This window comes from Macrobrachium nipponense, chromosome 5 (assembly GCF_015104395.2).
Source record: "Macrobrachium nipponense isolate FS-2020 chromosome 5, ASM1510439v2, whole genome shotgun sequence".
Lineage (NCBI taxonomy): Eukaryota > Metazoa > Arthropoda > Malacostraca > Decapoda > Palaemonidae > Macrobrachium > Macrobrachium nipponense.
Genome location: NC_061107.1, coordinates 109,055,885 through 109,068,262, shown reverse-complemented (window position 1 = coordinate 109,068,262; position 12,378 = coordinate 109,055,885). Strand labels below are relative to the sequence as shown.

At 35.6% G+C, this 12,378-nt stretch overlaps 1 protein-coding gene across 1 annotated transcript in view; it reads left to right on the top strand.

Annotated features, from left to right (window-relative positions):
- The window catches only part of LOC135215579 (piwi-like protein Siwi), a 327,956-nt gene that overhangs the window by 21,641 nt on the left and 293,937 nt on the right, over positions 1-12,378 (top strand). The window contains exons 2-3 of the mRNA XM_064250442.1: positions 750-883; positions 4,671-4,826. Coding sequence (XP_064106512.1) covers positions 4,809-4,826 — 18 coding nt within the window. The 5' untranslated portion in view covers positions 750-883; positions 4,671-4,808. The remainder of the gene's footprint in view (positions 1-749; positions 884-4,670; positions 4,827-12,378) is intronic.

The window sequence follows — 12,378 nt, the reverse complement described above, 5'->3', positions numbered from 1 at the left end:
CTAACCTGGAGCAGTATTTTAAGAAGGTAGAGAGGCCTGCAAGAGATCCTGTACCCTCTACCTCAGCTGCCTCTGCTAATCCAGACTCGCCTGCCCCACAGTCTCCAGCACCTTCTGAATGTTGTGCTAACCAGACTCGCCTGCCCCACAATCTTCAGCACCCTCTGAATGTTCTGCTAACCCAGACTGACCTGCCCCAGCATCTCCCGCACCTTCTGTAGGTTCTGCCTCACCTCAAGACTCACCTGCCCCAGCATCTCCAGTATGTTCTGCCTCACCTCAAGACTCGCCTGCCCCAGCATCTCCAGCATCTTCTGGAGGTTGCTTTTTTCTCTTCACTAACCTCCCCCAGTCTCTCCAGCACCGCAGCTTCCTCTCCAGTGTGCAAGCCAACCAAATTAATAAAGGTAAGGAATTGTTCTCTCATTGTTATTGATACGTATTTACATTAAATCATGTGGTATTTTTTAATGTTCCGACTTACGCTGAATATCGTGTTACGATGCATCTTAAGAACGGATCAACGTCGTAACTCGAGGACCCCCCTGTACATTTTTTATACTTGCAATCATTAGATGTGTTTGCAAGACAAGAGAATTTTTTAGTTTTGATTTGGCTATTAAAATCAAGAAGGAAGACCACATTTGAAAACCTTATCTTTAATATAAATTGAAAAAGTTGCTTAAATATTTGACCCATTTTTTAATACTACCATTCATATAGTGATACTCGTTAACATTTTACTACAGGATTGTGATTTGGCCAGGATTTAGCTCAAGCATTCGCCAGCATGAACAGTCCTTGTTACTTAATGTTGATGTGACACAAGTTTCTTCGTTCTGAGACTGCATATAAGTATTTTCAGAAGGCCCAAGGGAATATAGTAAGTATAAAAAAAGGGAGACCTTGGTAATATTGATATTTTTATAAGGAGCATTTTCTAAAATTGATAGTTTTCAACTATTTTAATGTAAGCAGTAGTTAAGTATTCCTAAACAAATATATATTTATTATTTACTAAATCGTTCCTTGTCTTCACAAGCTAAATTGTAAAGATTACCCTAAGTCAGATATAAGTAGTCTAAACATCTGATAGTTTCTGAATCTTGACCAGCTTTTAAGTTGAAACCAGTCGTTGATAAGTTGTATGGTTATCATAAATATCTATTAATTAATGGAAATTTGATGTTTACCATGAGTTTAAAACCATGAATTAATATGGCCTTTAATTAGTTATAGGGAGCAAGAATTTAGTATTTTTATCTTGGACAGTAATTGCATGTTATCCCAATTTTTTCCCTTTTTTGTTGTATGGAAGTGGGATTTCATACTCTTAGCACAAAAATGTTTTGAAATATCATCCTTCTGGAGATAACTTGGGTTGGGATTTTCTTGAATGCTAGCCGTTGATGCCCCTATGATGTTAAATATCTTCTATTAAATTTTCAAAAGTTTACAGATGACATGAAATAATTACTTCCTTTTTGAGAAAGATATTGGACACTCAAAAAACATTGTTTCTGCTCTCAGCATCACATAATTTTTATTACTGCTGAAGGAAAAGCAGTAAATTCATGTTAAGAGATAAGTAGTTTCTTCTCTTATTTGCCATTTTAATAATCTCCCCATGATGGTGTGGTAGAATTACTTGACCATTTCCCTTGTCAATTTCTCAATGGAGGAACATTCTTAGAGGATAATGGTTTGGCAGATGTAAAGTCCTATCTAACATCATCAATAGAAAGTGAAGATGTTTGTCATTAATACAAATGAGTCGCCTCCTCATACCCTGACAGATACCTTGGCATATTGAGTTATCTTTTTATTAGAAAATAATAAGTGATGATAATCAATGGTAATTTTATTGGGTGGTGTCAAAAGTAATAGTAGTCCAGTAGTCCATCCAAATACTTGACTGGTGCTTGGATAGAGCAGATTTGCATAAATGTGTATTGTAGCAATGAGTAAGGAGAAGCACCATTACATTCAATTTTGTAGAATCTTCCCTCGTGAAGTTTTTTGTGATGTGATTTTGACCTATTGTTTCATTTTGTAATTTTCTCAATCTTGAAAATATCTGTTATTGGTGGTTTTCTAACCCTACTTCCATTGGTCATTCATTAGGCATGTGAGTACCAGTAAACTTTGTTAGCCACTCATGCTACAAAATGATACTTTAAAATCTATTCAGTGGAACCTCAGAACTTGAAACCTGATCTGTTCCAGAGGTACTGTTCAGGTTTCAAGTTAGTCAAGTTTTGAATTTAATTTCTGTAAAATATGTAATATAGAATGGTTGATGTGCTCCAGTTCCTCAAATATTGCTTATTTAGTCCTCTATTTGAGGAAAACTGATGGCTCCCAAGCAATAGCTTACATTTACATAAATATATGAAATTAACACCAAACAAACAATTACAGTTTAATTTTACTAAACTTGTGATGGTGCAAGCTGATGGCATATTGGAAGTGGCAGGAGGGGAGGGGAAATGGAAAGGTTACTGTTTATAAGGAGAGTCAAAACTATTTTATCACTTTTGCTACTTTCCCAGTACATTAAAACACCTTTTTAAAGGACCAGTAACCAATGGTCATCAGATTTAACTGGCAAAATCCGGCCAAGGGTAGTATAGCCAAAGATGACTGTTTAGTTACAAAACCATCTCTGTATAGAGTTTTTGAAAAAACAGGTATCTTAGGAAAAATTGGTTATGTATAGATGATGATATTACAAATGCTGTTTTGCTTTTTCTTAAAAATTCAAACTAAATAGCAACACCAATTCTATCATAAGGTTTTTCCTAAACACATTGCCTAAAAGGAAAAAATTGTGTTGTTTGTTTCATTGCCTCCACAAACCCCTAAAAATATGGTGAGGTACAATAATTTTAAATATTATTAATTACCAAAATGATAATGAATTGTTATTGAAAAATTAATATTATGCTATCCCAAATGTTATTACTACCTTAATTACACTTACCATCACAATTTCGAAAGGATACTGAAAGGGAATGGTGCAGTGATTGCTACCTTAAGTGAATGTGGACTGATGCAACAAGAACCAGCATTCAAAATCCTATGAACAGACCAATTTTTCTTTAATGCCAGAGAGGAACTTATACCCCTGACATCATGTGCTCTAGCATGCACATACTCAGTGACAGAACTACCAAGAGAGGAGTAAGCTTATGTAATTGCCTCACGCAACCAGATTAAAATTGTATTCTTGGACACCTCCCTTCTGGACTGATCAGTGACAACAAGAAGTCTACGGCATCTATGTCTTAGGAGACGATTTTTGAAGATAGCATTGTAGAGGTCTGATGAGACAAAGAAAGAGCTCTTGCAGATTGTTGTCCACAATGGCATTCAGTGAGGGAATGGAAAATAATGCAAATCTGTCATCATGCACCGAAGGATTCTAGGTCTAGGCCACCCCCTGGTGTGTTCAACATAACAGGCCATGAAGCTCCCAAACTCTTTTCGAAGAAGCCAGGTCCAATGGGAAAACTCTTCAGAGTCAGATCTGTGTGTGATGACCAGTGCAGGGGCTCAAAAGGAGCTCAAGCGAGACTTCTCAGGATGAGAAAGATCCCACGTGGGCAGCTCGAGTTCCCTTGCAACAGAACAGGATTTTTCAAAAATCCTGAACAACAAGATTTCCTAACAAGAATTCCCAGGATGAAGAGATGTCCACGCCTGTCAGACGCTACATCAAACCCAAGGCTGCTCTGTAGCCTCTGATAGCCAAAATAGAAAGACCATCCTATCTCTTAAGATTAAAAAAAAAAAATCTGCTGTCCACAGAACAGAAGCTTAGGGTGGAGAGAGAAACTGTTGACAACACCAAATTCTGTCGACTGCCCATTTCCCTTGGTAAACTGCTGACGAGGATCTGCTGAGATAACTGGACAGTCGGCCTGCACCCTTTTGAGAAAAACATCTAGCTTGAAGGAGGTACTTGATAGTCTCCAGCCATGAAGAGATGGCTTCTACCGATGGGTGATTTTTTTTTACGTTAAGTCTGACATAGAAGTTGCCGCCATGGGGTAATCTCTCCCGGAACCTCTTGACAGAAGATCGGGGAACCACTCTGCTTGAGGTTACAGAGGAGCCACCAAGGTGGTGAAGAGGTCTTATCATAGGCCTTCCCTAAACGTGAAAAGGCCTGCCCTCCATGTCCTGATGCAGAGACCACTCCATGCCCAGGATTTGGTTCTGACGAATCTGCTTGTCGGCTATCACATTCCTCCTGCCTGGAATGTACCTTGCAGAGCTCCACTGAATTATCAATAGCCCATTGGTGCAATTCTACTGTTAATGAATAGAGCTGATGAGACACTAGGCAATAAACCTCTGTTGACAAATTTAATAGTTGCTCAGAGCAGAGTTTACATTTACAGAATTGTCATTTTTTGTTGTTTCTTTGGATAAGTTTCCTTTGTTATGGGTGGTATAATTTTCCATTATTACTGATGTTATGATTTTCATTATTACTGATGTTATGATTTTGAATGGCTCTCTTTACTAATGGTTTACAGCCAGTTCCTTATGTCTGTGGCATTTTAAAGTTGAATTATTTGTCTATTGAATTAACTATTTATTATTCATTCATCAGTCATGTAGGATAATAGCATAAGCTATGTTCATCTGCTACATATCCACAGAAAGAGGTTGCTGGCAAGTATCTTCTGGGCAATGTTGTTATGACAAAATACAATGAAAGAACATACAGGATTGATGACATTTCATGGGGATACAACTCCTAGATCAAATTTCAGTATAAAGGTGGTGAAATATCTTATATGGAATATTATGAAAAGGTAAGTGTATTGTGCTGTAATGTAAATGTTGATGCTCACATAGAGAGAATGTGGATATTAATAGTTTCAGTCAACCATAATTTTAATTTTGGTTTTGAGCAAAGTTTTTCTCAATCTTCAGAATTTTTAAATAACACTCAATCAGGTGTAATAGTATTTAGAAATATCTTTGATCATATATGAACAAACCTCTGAGAAATTTCCTCAGGATCAAGGGGCTTGCTTTTTTGAGTAGTGAGGATGAAATTTTGTAGCATTTTGGGGTTTTGAATGTTTTGTATATTCTATCGTGATTGTCTTTTATTATTTGCTTCAAAGATTTTAGATAATTGCCATTTATAAGACACTGAGATGTGTCAGGTAAGGTGTAATTTTTTTTTTTTTTTTTTTTCAACTTGAAGAGGCTCTTCTTACCTGAAGCAGCACTGCACTTGATTTTATTCTAAAACAGATTCTCTTAGTAATGAGCAACAGTGAATGAAGGTGGGCAGCAAAATTCAACCAGAGTTTTATTCACAAAAGAACTGTTGCATCTGTATCTTTATCTGAATTGGTGGAAAGTCCATTTTGTGAGAAAAGATGACTCCAAATTAAGACACATTACAGGCAGGCCACAGTTATTGGCTGGGGTTCCGTTCCTGGCTGCTTGACGGTAACTGGAAATTGCTGATAGCCAAAATTCAAAAGGCTGCGGGCACTGCATTTCACTTACGGTACCCTAGATTGGCTAAGGACACTTTAGAGTCACGGCCAGATATTTTCCTCTAATATGCATTGACCCTAATAATAATGAGGAATTTCATTTGCCTAATGCTTGACTATGATCTGCACAGTAGTTTTAAAAATTTTATGCCAGATTCGATGAACTTGCAGGTAAGAATGCTTAATGATGTTAATTTTCATCTCCTTTTGTAGGGCTGATGCCTTTGTATAATAATGCGCCCTGTGAGGTTTATTTAGACCTGCGATAGTTTACGCTCAGGTCGGTTTGCTATGACTCTACTTCCTCATTGAAGTCTTGGATTTTGATGATAATTTCTAAGTCAGTATCTTCTTCTGATGTGAGGTTTCTAGTTGAAACACAGAGTACAAAAATATCTGTATTTTCAAAGTCTACATGATGAAGATCAGATAAAATTGGACAGGTCTGCCAATGATGATGGCTAATTCAAGCCTGACTACAATCTGGTTTACAAATCATAAAGTAAGCAGACAGTAGCTCGAACATATGAACAAACACACAGATGACATAGATTACAAGCCATGTAGGCCTTTTGGGTTATAGGTCACTGTGGTTGTCTCAAGCAGGAAGCTTTGACAACCGTTTACAAAACAATAGGTTTGATGACCACAGATGACGGCAAACTAGACACTGACTGATACAACACGTCATCTTAGCCTACTTTATCATATCTGGTCTGATCACATTCCTGCAAGCAAACTGGTTGACCTCTTGGGTCACTGGTTTTAATTAATCATAGTTTTAGTTTTTATATATGGAATAACATTCTATATTTTTATATTATGTAACACTTGCATAAATGCTCGGTCGGCTACAAAACCAAACACTGAACATTACTCAAGCTTGACTTGCATTTGACTTATAGGAGTGTGATACAGACACTGTTGAATATATAGATATATAGGAAATACTTATAAGTAAAAATTCATGGTGTACACAAATACAGATTCATGTAATAAGAATAAAGACCTTATGCATTGATAATATTCGTAAAATAATAATATCCACTTCCTTCAAAGATATATATGCTACAGAACTAATTGTGTAACTCCTGATAATTGCATAACATAAAGATTTACATGATAAAAATCTGATATATTAACTGATATACTAACTGCAGTTATTGGTAAGATACAAGGTAACAGATTGATTATAGGCTACCTGATTTACTTATACATATATATATTGATTCATATAATTATGATCAATATATGTGCACTTAATACAAATTAACATAAATGACTAATCTAAGTGGTTAATCTAGGTGCACTAAATAGATTCCTAGTGCATACACGCACAGATATATATGATTCATTGATTAACTTCGATATTTTTCAAATAAGCATGCTTAGATATATAATGATTGTGATACTGTTATTTACTGATACTTTAGCTATGATAACTTATATAGATATTGATCCTTTACTGATAATTTATATATGGAATACATAGCCAAGGATATACCCACTGCTCATTTAACTAGCGTTTCAAACAACTTTTCGCCCATTACACAGTTTCAGACAACCACCTAAAGCCAAATGAAATGGCCAATTCCAAGTTTGTTGAAAACAAGGGGAAATTGCCTGGCCAGGGTCCAACGTTCTATTTTGCGCCCATACTTGTTCTCTGCATCCTGTGCCATACGAATACGTTCGCGATGAATAAAATCATCCCCAGCATGAGTCCTATGCCAGCAAATGTAGAGTTGAATACCTCCTTGGTGGTAATTGTCGGAAGTATGTCCCTTTGTGGTCAATTCCAACAGCCGCTGGACCATTCCGCGTTAAAAACTAAATTAACGTGGGATACGGGTGACGGTCCAGGAAGTCCACGAAATAAGCCTGTTCACTTATGGTGGTGCTTATTCCCTTCACATTGTAGGCGGTCGTTACTCCACTGCAGTCGTCTGCAGCGACGAACAGGTTTTGAAGTTGTGGACAATCTGTCAGGGTATGCGATGTGAAAAACTCGTACTGCAAGGTGTAACCAGGTTCCATTAATCACTGTATGTGAAATTTACTTGTCACAAGGCCAAAGTAATTCAGACAACGTCCAAATATGTGAGGGAGAAAGCCGTTAAGGACTAGACTTAGCCCACATGAATTCGCTGCTGATATTTTATGGAATTCAAAGAGTCTGCTGTACAAACTTTTTTATCCATGGCATTATAACAATGAGTGAACCTATCCAGGTCTCTGATACCGTAAACATATCCATATTAACCCTCTTACGCCTAAGCCCTAAAAACCAAAACGCCTCCCGTATGCCGAGGCGGGTTTGGAGTGAGTGCGGAAGCGGAAAAAATAATTTTTTCAAAAAATCACAGCGCGCTTAGTTTTCAAGATCAAGAGTTCATTTTTGGCTCCTTTTTTTTGTCATTGCCTGAAGGTTAGTATGCAACCATCAGAAATGAAAAAAATATCATTATCATATATAAATAATGCGATATATTGGTAGCGAAAAAAAAAAATCATACATACAGTGGTCCCCCCCGTATTTGCGGGGGAGACACACACACACACACACACGCGAATAGTTAGAATCCGTGAATGTTTGGAACCCCCCCTCTAAAATGCTCATAAACTCCTATCCAGAACATCAAACACCAAAGTATCCCTAAAAAGACCATCCTTCATCAAATATACATAAAATATCCTATTATGGTTCATAATAAACTTTGAAAAATTATTAATACTGTTTTAAAGTAAATCTTACATTTTACGGTTATACATAAATACATACTATGTACGTACTGCTGAGAGAGAGAAGAGAGAGATAGAGAGAGAGAGAGAGAGTATCAACAATCAAAATTAATATTTGAAAATTAGTAAATCATTTTTGCATCATAAAAATGTATTTAGTCTTGAAAATAAACATCAAAATACACTAATTTGTGATGATTTTTGTCGGAAAATTCCGCGAATGGCTGAGTCCGTCCGCGAATAAGTGAGTCCGCAAATACGGGGGGACCACTGTAATTGTATTCAAATCGAGCTGTGCGAAAAACGGTTGAAGCTAACGAGTTACTTTTTTTTCGTTGTATTGTACACTACGTTGCAAATCATTTGATATATAACACATGTAAAACGATCAAAACAACGCACAAAAAATATTATCACAAAATGATGCATGAATTTGTAACGCCCATACGTAAAAAAGTTTTTTTCAAAAATTCAAAAATTCACCATAAATCTAAATATTGTTCTAGAGACTTCTAATTTGTTTCAAAATGAAGACAAATGCTTGAATATTACGATACTGTAAGAGTTTTAGCTTAGAATTGCAGTTTTCGACCATTTCGGAAGAGTTAAAGTTCACAATGTCAAAATTTTTTATATATTTTTTTTTAAATGCAAATATTGCAAAAATGAGAAAAGCTACAACCTTCAAATATTTATTTTGTATTCATGAATTTGCGCACATTTTCATATATGAAACACCTATTAACCGCCTAATATGAAAAGGAGTAAATATTAGGAGAGTGCGACGTACGCATTTCGGAGATATGTGGCCGCGAATCGGCGCGCAGATTGTAAGAATGTTTTTTTTTTTTAAATTCACCCTAAATCAACATATTGTGCTAGACACTTCAAATTTGTTTCAAAATGAAGATAAAGGACTGTATATTACTAGATTGTAAGAGTTTTAGCTTACAATTGCATTTTTCGACTTTCGGTAGTCAAAGTTGACTGAACGTGGTTTTCTTTCTATTTGTTGTGATTTATATGCAAATATTTCGAAAAGAAGAAAAGCTACAATCTTCAATCATTTATTGTTGTATTCTACATGAAATTGTGCGCATTTTCATATATAAAACTTTATGTAACTGCTAATTTTAATGGTGCAAACATTTCCACAATCGCACGAAAAAATTTCTGGTTTTTTTCGGAAGAGTTACCGCGTGGACATAAGGAAAAATTTTTTTTTTTTTTTTTTTTTTTTTTTTTTTTTTTTTCCTCCATAAATCACCATAAATCAAATATTGTGCTAGAGACTTCCAATTCATTGCAAAATGAAGGTAAATGATTGAATATTACTAAAATATAAGAGTTTTAGCTTACAATTGCATTTTTTGACCAATTCGGTAGTGTCAAAGTTGACCGAACATGGTTTTCTTTCTATATATCGATATTTATGTGCAAATATTTCAAAAATGAGAAAGCTACAACCTTCCATTATTTTTCGTTGTATTCTACATGAAATTGCGCACATTTTCATATATAAAACTATGTAACGGCTAATTTAAAATGGTGCAAGCATTACCACAATCGCACGTATGATTTGTTTTGGAATAGTTACCGCGCAGACGTAAGGAAAATGTTATTTTTTTTCATAAATTCACCATAAATCGAAATATTGTGCTAGAGAGTTCCAATTTGTTACAAAATGAAGGTAAATGATTGGATATTACTAAAATATAAGAGTTTTAGCTTACAGTTGCGTTTTTCGACCATTTCGGTAGAGTCAAAGTTGACCGAAGGTTGAAAATTTGTCACATCATTTTTTTATATGAAAATATTTCAAAACTGATAAAGCTACAACCATGGGTTGTTTTTAATTGTATTGTGTATAAAATTGCGCACATCTCCATATATAAAACTATGTAATGGCTAATTGTAAAATGGTGCAAACATTACCACAATCGCATGTATGAGTTTTTTCGGAAGAGTTACCGCGCGGACGTAAGGAAAGTTTTTTCATAAATTCACCATAAATCAAAATATTGTGCTAGAGACTTCCAATTTGTTGCAAAATTAAGGTAAATAGTTGAATATTACTAAAATATAAGCGTTTTAGCTGACAATTGTGTTTATGGACCATTTCGGTCAAAGTTGACTGAAGGTTGAAATTTTGGCACTTATCGTTATTTATATGAAAATATCTCAAAACTGATAAAAGCTACAATCATGGGTAATTTTTTGTTGTATTCTACATAAAAAATGCACACATTTTCATATATAATACTCCATGCAATGGCTAATTTAAATGGTACAAAAATTATGTCGGTGACAAAATAATTTCCGAGATGTCACCGATACTTTTTAGCGCAGCAAGAAAGAAATCGTGCTTGCGCTCCTGCGTACGATTGTAAACAAAACAACACCTTGATCGTGAAACTTCCAGCATCCCCAAGGTGCGGGATTCAAGAGTTTTTTGGCTGGTAGGCTATAAGTATTTTTCCACGAATTTTAAAAAAACATTTTTTTGAGTAGACGTATGTTACGTCTAATCGGCATACGGGAGACATTTTGACTCAACGTTTAATACGTCCATTCGGCGTTTGAGGATTAAAGAAACAAACAAAATACGTAAAGTTAAAAAAAAACAAGTAAAAAAAAAAAAACTAGTTAAAAATCAAAAATGAAAAAAAGTAAAAAAAAAAAAAAAAAAAAAAAAAGGCAGAAATGAAGGATGTTCTAGCCGCTTTTCATAAAGTGCAATCGTTTGCCTCCTCCTCCTCTGCCGCCATTTTCGAAGATAGCCTCACTCGAAAGGTAAGCTTCCACATTGTACATACAGTATTTCTTGTATACCATGTACACTAATACACTTTATTTACAGGTTATTTTGCATTTTGTTATTAATTTAGGTATTGAATGGTCCAAATTGATGTAGTATTTCATTGTTATAGGTCAATTTATCTTGATTATGAAATTTACTGGGGTGTTTTTGGAGGCTTGGAACGGATTAGCCATTTTACATGTAAAATGTGGTCCAAGATACGAAAACCTCATGATACGAAGGGCTTGGAACGGATTAATTTCGTATCTCGAGGTACTACTGTATTTAAACCGCGAGAACTGCTATAATCCAGTTCGGATCCAATACCCCGAATGTAACTCATAGGACATACACTTTCTTATTTATCCGTTCTACCAAACCGATTGACTCTGGGTGATAAAATATGGTATTGATTTTCTTAATGCAAAGGAATTCACACAACGAGTTAAGGAAATTATTATTGATTGACACCACCTGAGTCAGAGATTATCATGTGTTGAATTCCATGTTTACTGATGTAGCACTCATCAATATTCCTAGCACACTCAATTGCGGTGTTTGTTTTTTAGTGCTATTAATTCTATATAATGTGTCAAGGCAACTATTGACACTTAAGGTATTTATTTCCTCTGTCAGACTCGTAAACTCTGTTGATAAATTTACGTGTACTCTTTCAAAGGATTGATTTGGCACGGGATAGGCCCCTAAACTGACAGGTGTCTTAGTGTGTCCCTTATTTTCATGACACGTGACAATTAGTTATGTGCTTTTTATATCTGTAAGCATTGTAGGCCTCTAAAATAGTGATTTGGCATTCTGTGACATAGAGAACCCTGGATGACTGTGTAATGGATTGGAATGCAACCAGTTTTAGGATGATTGGTATAAAAAGATTGGTGCAACTGCCTGGTCGTTAGTCATCTGCTTTGTTCCTCGGGTTTTGCTCGTCACGGACCTACATATATATTACCTTTGATTACATAATTCTAATATATACTTTTGCTTTAAGATTTCCGTTCGAAGCATTCATTGTTTTGCTTAACTGCTGACCCTTGCTTGGTTCAGTTGTGTAACAGTTGATCGCTCCAACCCAGGTCTTCAGTGTTCACGATCTCTTGGGTTAATGAATTTTCTTGTTCAGATACGGTTTTAAAACAATAGCATGGAGTGTGTTTCTATATCTTTTAGTCCAACTAATGGTTCTTTGTAGTATTTGTGCGGGTTTGCGGGATAATGCGTCAGCTTTGTTATATGCTTTCCCAGGTAGATATCCTATCTTGGCTCCAAAGACCTGAATGATCATATGCC